The sequence below is a fragment of the Toxotes jaculatrix genome, chromosome 19, assembly GCF_017976425.1.
Source record: "Toxotes jaculatrix isolate fToxJac2 chromosome 19, fToxJac2.pri, whole genome shotgun sequence".
Lineage (NCBI taxonomy): Eukaryota > Metazoa > Chordata > Actinopteri > Toxotidae > Toxotes > Toxotes jaculatrix.
In genome coordinates, this window is record NC_054412.1 from 9398043 (window position 1) to 9411604 (window position 13562).

Below are 13562 nucleotides of genomic sequence, written 5' to 3' on the forward strand. Positions count from 1 at the left end.
AAGGATATATGTTTTGTCTGTTGGCATTTTAATGTCAAATGATTTCTCAAAATAATTAAAAAACTATAATTGACCAGTATTATCATCAAATTGTCAGAGATTTAGTAAAGGATAAGGCTTCACACTTGCTGAGATTAAAACTGTAAATTCACAGTAAACTTTAAAGTCTTTCCACAGACCTCCGGTCAGCCTCCGTCTGCGCTGTAACAAATCAAACTCGCTTCAATGAATGGCAACAGCCAGCCTGACAGTCCCTCTTCTCCTAAACGCTGGGTTGCGCTGTTTTACGCGCTGCAACCCATACCAAATCCTCCTGTGTGAGGTGGAAGTTTTTCCTCTTTCCACGTTCAGTAATCTGACACCCAAAGGACTCGGAGCAGAAGGATGGACCTTTAAGTCTGCTGGAAGGACGGAAGGAAGGAACAGTCATCCAACGAGCGCAAACGAGAGGGACCGAGTTAGAGCGAAACGCTGTGCGTTATAAACAACCCCGTGGCTGCGGCAGCGGAGGAGAGCTGGGTGCCTGCGCGTCTCCAAAATAACTGGCTGTCCGTCTCAAATGATCTCAAAGCGACAAGTTTCACTTTCCACAGGCGGATGGGTGACTTTCCACGGCGCTTTGTGAGGAGGAGATGATGAAGAATTTCAGCAGCAGTCCCCTTCACAGCAACAGCCAGACTCCCAACCACATAAGAGAGCGAAACAACAGAAAGTACAGCTTACTCTCTACTATACCGCTGCGATTTTCCCTGCGAGGTTATGGTTTCTGCATGGCTACGCTGTTCCTCTTCTGTTTCGGCTCCCTTTTTTACCAGCTGAACGGAGGACCCCCTAAAATCCTGCTGGACATCCGACAGTATCTCGGTAAGAACTTTTCATTTTCATCTGCTGGCTGTAGCGCGTCATCAAGGAGGTTCTTTTCAGTAAAAGTTGCACTGCATGTTTAGTCGACCCTCTTTGACGGGACGTGTAAAGGAAAGTTTATCTAAAATCAGTAACAGAATCAATGAGGCTCGCACCTCTCACTCACCGCCGCCTCTTTTGTGAAAGCCACCGGAGGCCACAGCTTCCTCATCGACCTCATTCGCCTCAGATGAGTTATCTTCCTGTCCTCACATCATTCATAATCTTTAAACCATCAAACTGGCTAAACGTCAAGTTGCTGTAGACGAATTTAAATCTTCGCGAGTGTGCCTAATTACATTTGTATATGCAAAACAATGCAATTTTAAATATTATATTCCCCCGATAGTTTTCCCCGAATTTAAAATTCAAAAATTTCAAACCAAAACCTGAGGAATGCGCCCTCATTTGCACCGTCTGAATGTGAGTTCTGACTTGTCGGAGCATGATTGAGATCTATTGTGGTAACAAGAACTTAGCAACTGTTAAGACTGATGCTGCATGTAGATGGTGACTGACACCTCCGCTTGTGCAGCTGGTGCGCTCCGGCAGCACAGCGCTCATTACGCACGACTGGCACCGGTGGAACAAGGCGCAGTAGTGTTCTATAGGCTGAGTCCGCGCTGGTGTTTTGAGATATCCACGCTTGTTTCTGTAAATGATATAGTGAAAAGTGTGAGCATTTCTTTTAGAAATGGCTTGGCACTGCGATAATACTGACATTACACTATATTGGATGATAATGAGGAAAGTGGAAAAGACCCATGTGTGGTTATATCTGCATGAGTTTGTCTGTGCTGACTGATCTATAGCCTAAAAAAAGTGTGTGTGTGTGTGTGTGTGTGTGTGTGTGTGTGTGTGTGTGTGTGTGTGTGTGCGCGCTCACGTGTGCTCACGTATGCTCCTGTCTTAAAACCAGCTGATTCTCTACACAGAATCCAATGACGAGTTGATTTCCTATCACTGTGTCTCTCGCTGCTGCGGCTTGAGGTGCAGCAGTGAGAGACAGAGTGTGAGAGATTGTGTTTGTGTGTTGAAAAGAGGTTGTGTTCCTACCTATTTCTTACAGAGGGCTTGAGGCCTTTATGACGTGATAAACATCTGGAACAGAATGAGAGTCACTCACCAAGTCAGCCACTAATCCCCAGGGTCAGATTGGTTTCCTGTAGACACACACATGCTAAAACACAAACACACACTTAAACACGTGCATGTGCACATGCCTGCACGCTTCACCTGCACAATATTGTTGAGAAATTGTTTTGATTTGTTTTAATCTTGTGTTACAAAACATAAACAGACATTGTCACATGTTTTTGCAGAATGTGAAATAATATTTTTTTAAAAACTGGAAGTCAGTTTTTATAGTTCAGTTTGGGAATCATGGAGAGCATTAATGCTTTGCTCTGAAACACAACTTGATTGCCTGAGCAGACTCAGATATACACTGCACACATTCACCCTAATGAAACTTTGCAGCCTAATGTGATTTAGAAATTGAAGCAGTCGATGCTTGTTCATTTTATTTTAGAAGTAATTGCACAAAGCTAATGCGCGCACAGTCAGATAGTCTGTAATGTCTCTTACTTTATCACTAGGCAGCACTCTGCTTCTGAGAAGTGCTCTATAACCGGAGCACACACACATTTAAATTATCAGTTCAATCTTGAATATTTTATCATGCAGGATGGAGCAGATCTGTGTGCTATTACCACAGGCAATGGAAACACACCAGCAAACAGAGCTACATTTTAAAACCCCAACAGGTTGAGACAGACATGTTCAAAAGCCAACCAGCAGTTGTCATGTGTGGACCATGAGTAGTCCCTCTATCAGAAGATGAATGAGTGTCTGGGCCCACCTGCATGACGTGATCTTCACTGCAGCTTTGCACAGAGACCCCGAGGGCCTGAGCCTTGTCAAACACTGACTCCTCTATACTCTGTCGACTTCATTGTGGGTGCGGGGGGGGTTCTTATGTAACAGTGACACAACTAAAGTGTTGCACCTCCATTGGGATCTGGATGAGTAATCTTCTCCGCTCATTACGATCCTGCAGCAAGGAGAAAAAGCTTTGTCTCCGACTGGAAGTAGAGACACTGTCAGAAAGGTAATGTGAAGTTACAAGCAGCAGTTAAATTTTATGTTTCGGATGGTGTTCTGATTCCTGAGCCGTCGTCAAGTAGCAGGATTGTGATAAAAAATGGAGAATTGCAGTGAATTCTGTAAAGGCTGGATGTTTGGAGACGAAAGGAGTAGACAAAGAGGCCTCAGATGTGGTCTGCTCATTGTCCTCATTCTGAATAAACCTGTGGTCTTGAAAACTTGAAGGAGAGACGAGAGAAATCTGGGAGGAAGGAGGGGAGGTGGAAAGCTTGCTGTGCTCAATCGTCTTGTGCTTTGGTGGAAAAGTGGCCTGTGCTGCTGCTTTGAAAGAAAGTTTGGAGGAAAGTAATTTCCGTAAAGAACTTAATTCTCCTTGGTTTCTTCCCTCTGTCACCTTCACCCTTGTCAATTACAGACACACTCTGTCTGTCTCCACCCCATCTCTCTCAGCGTGTGTGTCAGAGATCGATGGGTGAAACAGCTTACCAGGTGAATCAGAAACTGAGTGCGAACTCCAGTGAACGCTGTAGGAGATTTGCTTTCCCAAACAACTGGAATAAATAAGAAAATAAAGAGGAAAGTCAGCATTAATATTCCTCCTCCTTATGCATACTGTATGTGTGGGAGGCTCACAGCCTCTTATGAGCAACCAGTGATTAGTTGATTTATTTACCTTAAGCTGACTTGTGTTACTTTTGGCTGAACTGTGCCAAGATGAAGGTGAGGATTCCTGGTGGGGTAAGTGAATGCGGGTGTGTGTGTGTGGACGAGAATAGTGGGTTGATTTTGCGCAAGTGTGTCTTAAGTGTGTGTGCGCTTCTCTCAGTCACACACAGCGTAGAGGGAACAGACCCTGTTTTGTTTCGGCCAGCGGTGAGTTTGGTGTTTGAAGGTGTCACTCAACGTATAGCTGCAGCAACTAAAACGGCGTGCAGACCTTTAGACCTGGATTTACAGCCTGGCCACCACCGTGTGTGCTCCTTCACTGACTTGCTCTCACACTTTCTCAGTCTCTTTTTCCCTCTTGCACACATACGTACTGATTTTCCCTCAAAGAAGCCTCCATTTGAGTGATGTGTCTGTGTTGTGAAGATGTGTGTGTCTAGATGTCTGAATGCACAATCACACCTGACTGTGTAGCAGTGATTCCCCCAGACGTTTGACTTGGCTGGGCTGGAAGGTGTCTGACTGAAACATGATTCTCATTTTTTTTTTTTAAAGTAAAGTGGACAACTTGTTTCATTGCTGTTGGGCAGCCTGACTGTTCATAAGTCTGAGAAACACCAGTGTGGAGCTAAAACTGTGCTGAATGACAAATTAACTGCGATTAGCAGTCAGTCAGGAATCTTTTTATAGAAGTGACAGCCTCCTTTTGTGGTCAAAACATATAACATAAAACAGAAATATGAGATAAAATATGAAAGGATTCAGCAAAGACTTGATCTTGCCAGAGACTGAAGCCATGAATCCTGTGTTTGGCTCTCTACTCACACGCACTGCACGCCATATATCTCTGCCATGACATTTCAAATGCTAGTTGACTCTCAGTATTGTCATGATCTCAGGGATTTTGAATGCAATGATGGGAAAATGAGCATTGCTGTTCTTCGATATTGCATGCCATCCTCTTGCAGCTCCTTGGAGCCAAGAGAACAAAACAGAGAGGATCTAGAATTTTTTCTGTTCTCTTAAATCTTCCACGCACTGAGCTGGATCCCTCAGGATTAGTCAGCATTCGCAGCACACTGAATTCTCAGACATGGGCATGTCTGTAATAGATTTTTAAGGACACATAAGCACACAGGTGCTCCTCTGTGTTTGTGGATGTGTTGTTACAGCACCAAATCCCCTTACCAGAAATCTTAAACGCTGAATGAACTCAGTGCGACTGTCACTCTCTCACTAAACATTGCTCTGCTTCTCAAAAGAACTCTGTAACCTTAAAACACTCACACACATAAATTTAACTTACCAGAAACTGGCAGGTAAAGTTTGTGAGTTGTAGACTGCAGGGCGGTGTTAGGGATTACACAGGTATGTGTGGACACAGAGGAGGTTCAGGATCTCTCTCCTCCCTCCAGCTTCTGTCTTGTTTACAGCAATGCTGGCCAGGAAGTGGGTGAAAGCAAACTTTTTAAGTGAATTCAAATTAAGTTTAGTTTGGCTGGTGTGAGTCGTACTACCAATAAACTTTTACGTGTATATGAAGAAGAAGAGAGTGAGAATGGGAACAGAAGTGATGTTGAAAGGGAAAGGGAATCATTGCCTGCTGCGAGAAGGCCAGGAAGTGGCTTATGAATTTATAGCTCAATGTGTAGTTACTGCTGTACACGACAGACACAAACATACAGTGAGTGTTAAACTTAGGGTTGATTAACACTGATGTTTTTTAATTTCTCAACACTGCTGGACCCAAAAGTAGGATTGTTATCCCAAATGTGCTTATTGTGCAGGCAAACCTTGTTTGAATACACACTACTTTAAAATTCCTTTCATCACAATAGTAGTGACAAAGGGAGACTGGTATTTATTCACTTTCTCTGTATTTTGTGCAGCATTTTGAACTAGAAACACTTAACTCACAAACCTGTTCCACTAACCTCACGTCTGACCTGCTCCCCTCATTTGCTTCAGTGTCATTAAAACACATTAAAGCATATTTAGTCACGCAAGCATTTTAAATGTGCAAACACAGATCTGCATGCTGTGGTAAGGAAGCTGACAAACAAACTACACATATGCAGAAGAGCTTTTCTGAGCGAGCCAGACATGTAAGTGTGATTTCTGGAGCAAACTCACCGCTCCACTCACACCAGTACGCCCGCTTCCTGTTGAAGGATATTAAAAACAAGGTCTTTATTTCATCCAGTCATATTTTGTTCTTCAAACTGACAGATTTAGAGGCACGGAGTCTCTGACCAAAGTGACAGAGTCCATGCTTTAAAGTGTCAAATAAAATGGAAATCAGACCAGGGCTGGTAGAGCTGTCACTCAACATTTTAAAAAGGAATAACAGGGTTGCCAGGTGTGTACCAGTCTGACTCTGGGGTGAAGCTGGTCATGTGGAAAAATACTTAAACTGCCCATTTACTCCCTTACTCCTTTGCATGTTTTCTTTTTTACTTGTGCAAAGTTTGCACAGAGGTGGCAAACCAAAGCACAAACATACATTTCTATTTAATACTAAAGGCTGCTGCTTTGAGGTAATCTCTTGTTTAAGGGACGAAGATAGAATAATATTTTGCATCCATCCAACACCTCCAGCTGACAAGACTCATTAAGAGGTGAAGGCAGGACAACTTGGCCTACATATTCCTTCCACCTACAGTATGTTAGTCCTCATGGAAGTGTCAGGGAAAGCATTACCTCCGACAAAACCCAAAACAACTCCTAACTGGCGTCATATCCAGCCTAAATGCCAAAACAATCAGACGGCTTGTAAATCCCTCTGGGTTGGTAAAACGAGCAGTCACCCCTGCTGAGTACAGGCGAGCCATGCTCTGTTTATTTACCTGCTTTCTAATGTGCATGCCACCTTGTTAATTGGGTTTAGGGGTCAATAAGGGGAAATAGTTTTACTTCAATGGAAAAGAAAGAAAGAAGGATTCACACTGCTTTGATTTTGTGGGATCTAAAAGAAAACGAGCAGAAATTAGCTCAATATTTCATGATTGTTATAAGTACATGCAGTAAATGGATTAGCATATTTTCTTTTTCATTAGTTATGATAAATGATGATCTTTTGCGTTCCTTATTTTCTGGGTTATTACAATATGAAATCATTTGTGAAGTAGCTTCAAGTTGACCCCGTGATTACATAATAGAAGCAATTAGCATTACCAATTAGCATCTCCATGCCTGAGAGGCTGCCATTGTCCTCTCCAGAGAAACGGGCAAACACTAAAACAACACAGGGTAATTATCCTCCATTAGTGCATTTGTTTTCACCACACAAAAAGAGAGCAGATGTAAAAAAAATTTGCCAGTGCTGTTAAACTGCAACTGCTGTTCAAAGCTTTCCGAGCAATGATGGTATAACCCAAGAGAAATCCCAGATAAATTTTTATATAAAGACATATAAATAGTGTCTAAAAAGGAACCAGATCAATAGAGTTGGGCTAGTTGCTAAGCTAAGCATCTGCTGGCTGTAGCCTTATATATTTAATGGACAGATATGTGAGTGGTATCAGGCTCCTCATCTAACTATTTAGAAAGCAGATAAGTGTATTTCACAAGAACTCGACCTGTTTCTTTAATACGAAGACATGCACATGGTTTTATAGCCAAACTTCACATTGTAAAAGTGAGATGTTCCACACAGCCCTAAGCTTTAGTCTTTATTTCAGCCTTTTGTACTTCATGTAGACAAGAATCTATTACACACCAGCTCAGGAGGGGGTGGTTTTTAGGAACTGTGTGCTGTTTTTAGGGGTTGCCAAGACACTGATGACGGCTGGTTGCGGTGACTTTTATGTCAGCGCCTGTGGTGGTGCATGAATGGGTGGGTGGCTCAGGGCCCACGGCCACTGGGTGGTACCTTGGCTAATGCTTGTAAGAAGGCGACTACGTATATCCCATAATTTAAAAGATCAGTGCCAGGATAAATAGAGGTCCTGTGAGAAAATTAGGTATCCGCTTACAACATGTAAACTGAATGCCCTGCTTTAATCAGCCCCTCTCTGTTCATCCAGAATGACAAGACCTCTAATCCGAATCAGGGTCCTTTCATGCCTGAATTAGAAACAGAATAACTGCAGTCTGCTATGTGAGTGCCGTTGATTTTCGGGTCAGGTTTGCCCTTCCTTATATCTTTTTTGTACCCTGGTGTTGTTAGCATATTTGGGAAGTTTCTTTGTTTATTTTGGCATGTGTTGAAGTGCTCCACATTCCTCTGTTTATTGCCACAGAACACCCAACATGTTGAGTTGTTTCCATTCAACTGGCCACATATACACTTGTCATCAAACAGCAGGTTTGTGTGGTCACTGAAGTCAAGCAATTATTTTCCAATTGGGCTGAACAACTGGATTCTGACTTTCTCCTCTTAGCCAACTAATTGGTTGTTATGGGATTTGTTAAGAGGAAACATGTTGCCCGGTGGTCAGCAACATACCTTGTTCAAGGAACTCTGCCTATCTTTATTCCGAGTGACTTTACCACAACTGTGTCTGTTAGCCTCATTTCATGGCAATGAAAAAATATATAGTGGTTTAAAATAGCAGCGTTAAATATACAGCAAGGCAGATAGACCGGCAATGCCCAGCCCATGTTGTTAAAACCACTACGTGCTGGTTTGGGGAAATGTATTGCTTTGTGCTTTAAAGTTTTATGTGCCCTTTTTGGGTTCAGCTGAGTCGAATGAGAAATCCAGTTTTTCTGTTCTTCTCTACAAACGGAGGACATTGGCAAAAGTTATTTTGTGTGAGTAAATTAAATAGTCTGTAAAGCTGCCCTAATCAATGTTTTTATGTTGACTGTGAATGAAGCTGTAGCATGGTCCACTGATTGCAATAAGGTGTTCACAAAATCTTTTTAGGTGTTGTCCAGCATTTCTTTGGTCATACAACCTAGAAATGTGCCAATGGCTTTTTTTCTTGTTCTGCTATCTTTATTCAAGAAATAATGGCTCCTCCCTAGTTTTCAGAAATCACTTTGCACAGACAATCCCAACAGGTGTTAAATTTTATTTAGCCAGACACCACGACTGAGACCTAAGGGTAATGTCAAGTGTGTGGTTTTCAACGTTGTCAGAAGTTGCTGTTTTTTGTAAAATGATACCAAAGCACAGATTATCATTTTCTATAGCCTTCAGCCTTTACTGTTACAGGGGGTCTTTCATTTGCTTTGCACAGACTTGTTTGCTTCAAAAACTCGCAACATAAAAGTTGATCACATAACTTTGTGTGATTTTGTTTCCAGTTATTTGTGTGCAAGTTCACACATGTATATACAGTTAGGTGCCTTTAAAATATCCGAGTTGGTCCCTGATGAAACAGAACTGGACTCAGATTAAGGAAAGACCATTACATAGTGATAAAACAATATTTCCATGAAGTCAGGAGTACTAGAAGGCTGGGAAACACACACACTCACATACACACACACACAAACACTCACATTCATGCTCTTTCAGCTGCTGCTTAGCTTCCCTAAAAGATCCCAACAGTTTCACTGATAATACGTAACTGTTGCAAGAAATGACATTCATACATTCCATTTTTTATTTCATTGCACGGCAACTTTTTCCTCTGTTTAGTCTAAAAGGTGTTCTCCGCTTTATGCTCCAACTTTACAGCTTCATGCAACAAACACACTCACACTCACACAAGCAAGCAAAAGAATGCATTTATTTTTGTTTAGAGAATGATAATTTTTACAGAGCTCCTCCACATATCTGAAGGCCAAGCTAAATAAAGAAGAAAGATTTCTAGTAACTCCTCCCAGCTCCCATCCAAACAAAGTCTTATGTAATTTCTGCCTGTCACTCAGAAAGTCAAGACTCTGTAACTTAGTAAGTCGTAACTTAGACAAAACAGCCTGAAGTTGACTTGTATACTTGTATACTATACAAATGATGACCAAAGGCTTTGACACCCTTTAGGGGAGATACAGCTGACTTAAAGTTATTATTGCCATTTGACTGCTTGCTGACACCAGAGACAGCTCAGTACTTTAACGCTGACATTGTTGGATGTGAATCTGCAAAGAGCGTGTTCTCTGCTGCCAGTATTCCATAATGCGACACATAATCTCAGTTTTATAGAGCTTTTGTAGTTAAATGTCACATAAATTCGTGCCAAATTTTCCTTTTTCTTTCTTTCTTTTTTTTTAAACAAACTTTTTAGACTGAGGAAACTCCCAACTTTTATTTGATCCCTATAGCATCTTGCACAGCAGTCCACGTCACAATACACGTTCTAATTTAATGCTGTTATCAGCAGTGACTCTTCCTGTCCAAGCGTGCAGCAGTTGGAATACTACAGTAACTATCCTTAGAGACTAAAAATATTTCACTGCTTCAGAGCCTCTTGGCTGGGCCGAGGCAGATTAATGAATTGATGGTAAAAGGAGGGGGTGGACGCTCTGAGGACTGTCTGAAAAGCATTTTTGAAATGTTCAGATGGAATGTGGTCGTCCCCTGTGGAAAACAAACTTCACCTCAGCCAAATCTCACACCTCTGTCTCAAAATGTTCTCCCGTTCTCTGAAACCCACCTTTGTCTCCCACCACTTCTCCCTCTGTCTTTCTTGATCTCCCTCTTTTTTTACGCTTAGACACTTTACTCTCAATGCCTGCCTCTTATCCGAAGACAGGAGTGCAAACTGTGACAGACAGTACATAATACCTGCCAAAAAAGTGAGGGTTAGCGCTAAAATCCACATCCTGCCATTACCTGTCACACTTATGAACTCTTCAGTATCTAGATCTTTTTTTCCTTCATGTTTACCCTCTAAACAACACAAGCCTCAGCTGCTAAAGCCACAGCCGAGGCGTACTGTAGTGGTCAGCTGCAACCATAACCCTGTACAAATGTTCTGGTCTGCAGGAGAAACCACATTTTCCAGATGTTTTGAAGAGACATCTTGAGTGAAAGCAACACAGTCCAAAGTTAACAAGGTCTTTATCCAAAGACACACAAACACCCAGCTTCCAAGAAGTTGTTCTTTTTCCTGTCCGGTCGAGACTGAGGTTGAATCCTTCTTCTCAGGAGGGGTTTGGCTCAGCGGATAAGTCAGCGGGCGTGGTTATTGGTGTTACTTACATGATGTTTGTGTATTTTTGAAAAGGAGAGTGATGAACTGAAATGTACTGTAAACATTTTACCTTAGTTACTCTGCAGCCATCCAGAGAAGTCCAGGAATGTAACTCGCTACAATAAACTAGTATCTCTTGAGGCTTTAACAGGAGGTCAAAGGTCATGTTATAGGACCTTGGATAAACCCAGTTTGAGGTTAAATGGGTAACTTTATAGTTTAGATCTATTACTTACACGCACAGTGTTGTTGCGCCCCTTGAAAAGCCATCAGTTGTTTGGCCTGGTTCACTTGCCCAGATCCTTTTTGTGTAGTGTTTCCAGTGACCTGGTCCAGAACAACCTTTTTGCTGCACCAGTATGGTTTGGACCAGACTGAATTCATGCCAGTTGGACCTGCCTGTCTTGTAAAGCCATCCAATCCTTCTGCAAAAAGCTGTTGTAATTCTTTACATCAAATTCTAACCCCAAGGATTACCATAGTCTCCTCCACTGTTTATCCAGCCTCCCTTTTCTCTCTCTGTCTTTCTCCCTCTTTTTCCATTTCCACCTGGTCCTTTGCCACTTTCTCTCTCCACATCCTCATGCCATGCGTCTCTTCTCTCACCGCTCTGTATTCTTTTTTATCTCCCCCTCCTGTTTCCTCTCCTGGAAGCCTGTGCAAGAAACTTCCACGTAAATTCTTTCCTGGACAGCAAACTCTGGGCGAACAGATGCAGCCTCTGTGTTGTCCTGTGCACTGCAGTGGACGTGTATGACAGGAACACGCGCACACGCACACACACACACAAATGTGCCACTGGGTGCGTTGACTGTGTGGAACTGCCAGCTGGAACGTTTGTGTCTCTAATCACTACATGCAGTTCCATTACATACTCAGCCGCAGGATTTCAAAACCACTGTCTCTCTGAGCTCTTCTGTATCTTCTCCACCCATTTGCATGCCCGTTCATGTGTATGTGTTACTGTTTATCAATGTTTTATCTGAGAGTGTGTGTGCATTTGCATACTGTAAACATGTGTCACCATGTCCATGATTTCGCGATTTGACATTCTTATACTGTGCTGTGCTTGTAGAACTGTACTTGGCATGAAAAGTATGTGTACTGATTGCTGTTTCACTGTCTGAGAGTAAGAAAAGACAAGACACTTTTTTATGTCTTTTAATGAGATCTGCTTTAGGGAACACATAATTGAATGCAACCTACTGAGAAAAAGTTTATAAACAGTAGAGGAAGATATCAAAGGATTCAAAATACAGTAAAAGAAGAGATAAAAGTTGTTGTAATATTGAGATCACAGCCTTTGGGGATTATCGGCAAACATTACTATCCTCTTCCATCAACTGGCTGTTTATTTTCAATTTTCTTTGTCCTTTTTAACTTGTTTCTGCTCTTTATAGTCACTCCAGAAACAAAAAGACAAAGTCTCTTAAGGGAAGCAGGCCACAAAACTTGAGACTATCATCATCCATCCTCCTTATGAAAGTGTTTCAGCGTCTCTGACCCTGACAAATTTTCTTTCTCTTTCTTGCATGTTTCATAGCAGGTTGTTGTGCGTTGGGACTCTAACATGTAGCTCAGTGTCGTCTTGTCTGTAATAAGCCGTTCTGTTCTAATGAGGTGTTCCTGAAGGCTTGAAGCGAACCGCTGACCACTAGCTAGTGTAGCCTAGCCCACATTGCTAAATTAAAGAGAAGCTTGATCTTCAAGGCCTGCACTCACAGACGGCAGCCCAGTGCGCTTTAGTGAGTAGTAAACATACAAAACATTCAGGAAAAAAAATCAGGACAAGTACATTTTGTTTATTTCTGGTGTTATGATACACCATGTTGGAATTATATGGATGGTGTTTCCTGTTAGTGTAGTTAAACAAAGGAATCCAGCACTGAAAATATGCCAGTGAACTGCAGTGACCACAAGTCACTGCATGTGACTGCACGCTGCATATAGCAGCATGTGGACATGATAATGTGAATGTTGTTTTCATCTTAAGAGTCTGTGTATGTGTGTCATCATGGTGAAATGTGGTCCTGGAAACACCTACTGTAGTGGGAACTACCACAGAGACGATTTTGAGTGTTTTGGCAGGTGTTTATATTCCTGTCTGTCTGTGGGCAGATTTCGAGAATTCAGTAGCATCATAAATGTTCAACATTCACTCACAAAACTTCACAGTTAACTCTTTTTGTTATCTACAACAACTTATAATTGGCTCAAAGGATAATTGCATGTTTTGTGAGTAAAGTACTGCCCTCTGAAAGGTTGCAGAGAGTATAAAATAAATTAATACACAAATACTCAACTTGCTTACATGTAAAATTATACTGAAGTACTGTACACAGTACTGTACACAGTTACTCTGTACCACTGATTCTTCCCAGGCTGTTGTAAATCTTCACCCTGTGCCAAGCAGCAATACCCTCATTCATTAGTGCACAGGCACACATTGCTCAGTCACACTTGACAGTAACATATGTCAGTATAGACTGTGGTGTCGAAGTCGTTGCCGGTCTATTTATAAGAGTAAAGGATCCCTGTGGGTTGGACTAAATAAAGGGGTTGAAGGACCAGCAGAAACTGGGGCCTGTGTGGGTTGTTCGTCCCACAAAACAATTCCCAGCTTTCCCGGCTGCATTGCTCCACAGAGATGGAAAGCCACACGGCTTGAACCAGGCTCTCGAGGAGATTGTGTGTTCTGATTAACATCTGTTCTCTGAAATATTAAGTGCTTTTTATGGAAACAGGTGGAAATGTTGAACGTCCTATTCTGCACTCTCTTACCATTAGCCAGATATCCTT

The 13562-nt window shown here is 42.1% G+C and overlaps 1 protein-coding gene across 2 annotated transcripts in view; it reads left to right on the forward strand.

The window, feature by feature from the left end:
* The first annotated feature begins 381 nt into the window (after positions 1–381).
* The window catches only part of usta (uronyl 2-sulfotransferase a), a 91063-nt gene continuing 77882 nt past the window's right edge, over positions 382–13562 (forward strand). The window contains exon 1 of one of the 2 annotated variants that reach the window (XM_041065225.1): positions 382–864. In XM_041065225.1, coding sequence (XP_040921159.1) covers positions 633–864 — 232 coding nt within the window. In that variant the 5' untranslated portion in view covers positions 382–632. The remainder of the gene's footprint in view (positions 865–13562) is intronic. The other variant, XM_041065226.1, reaches the window with a different exon arrangement.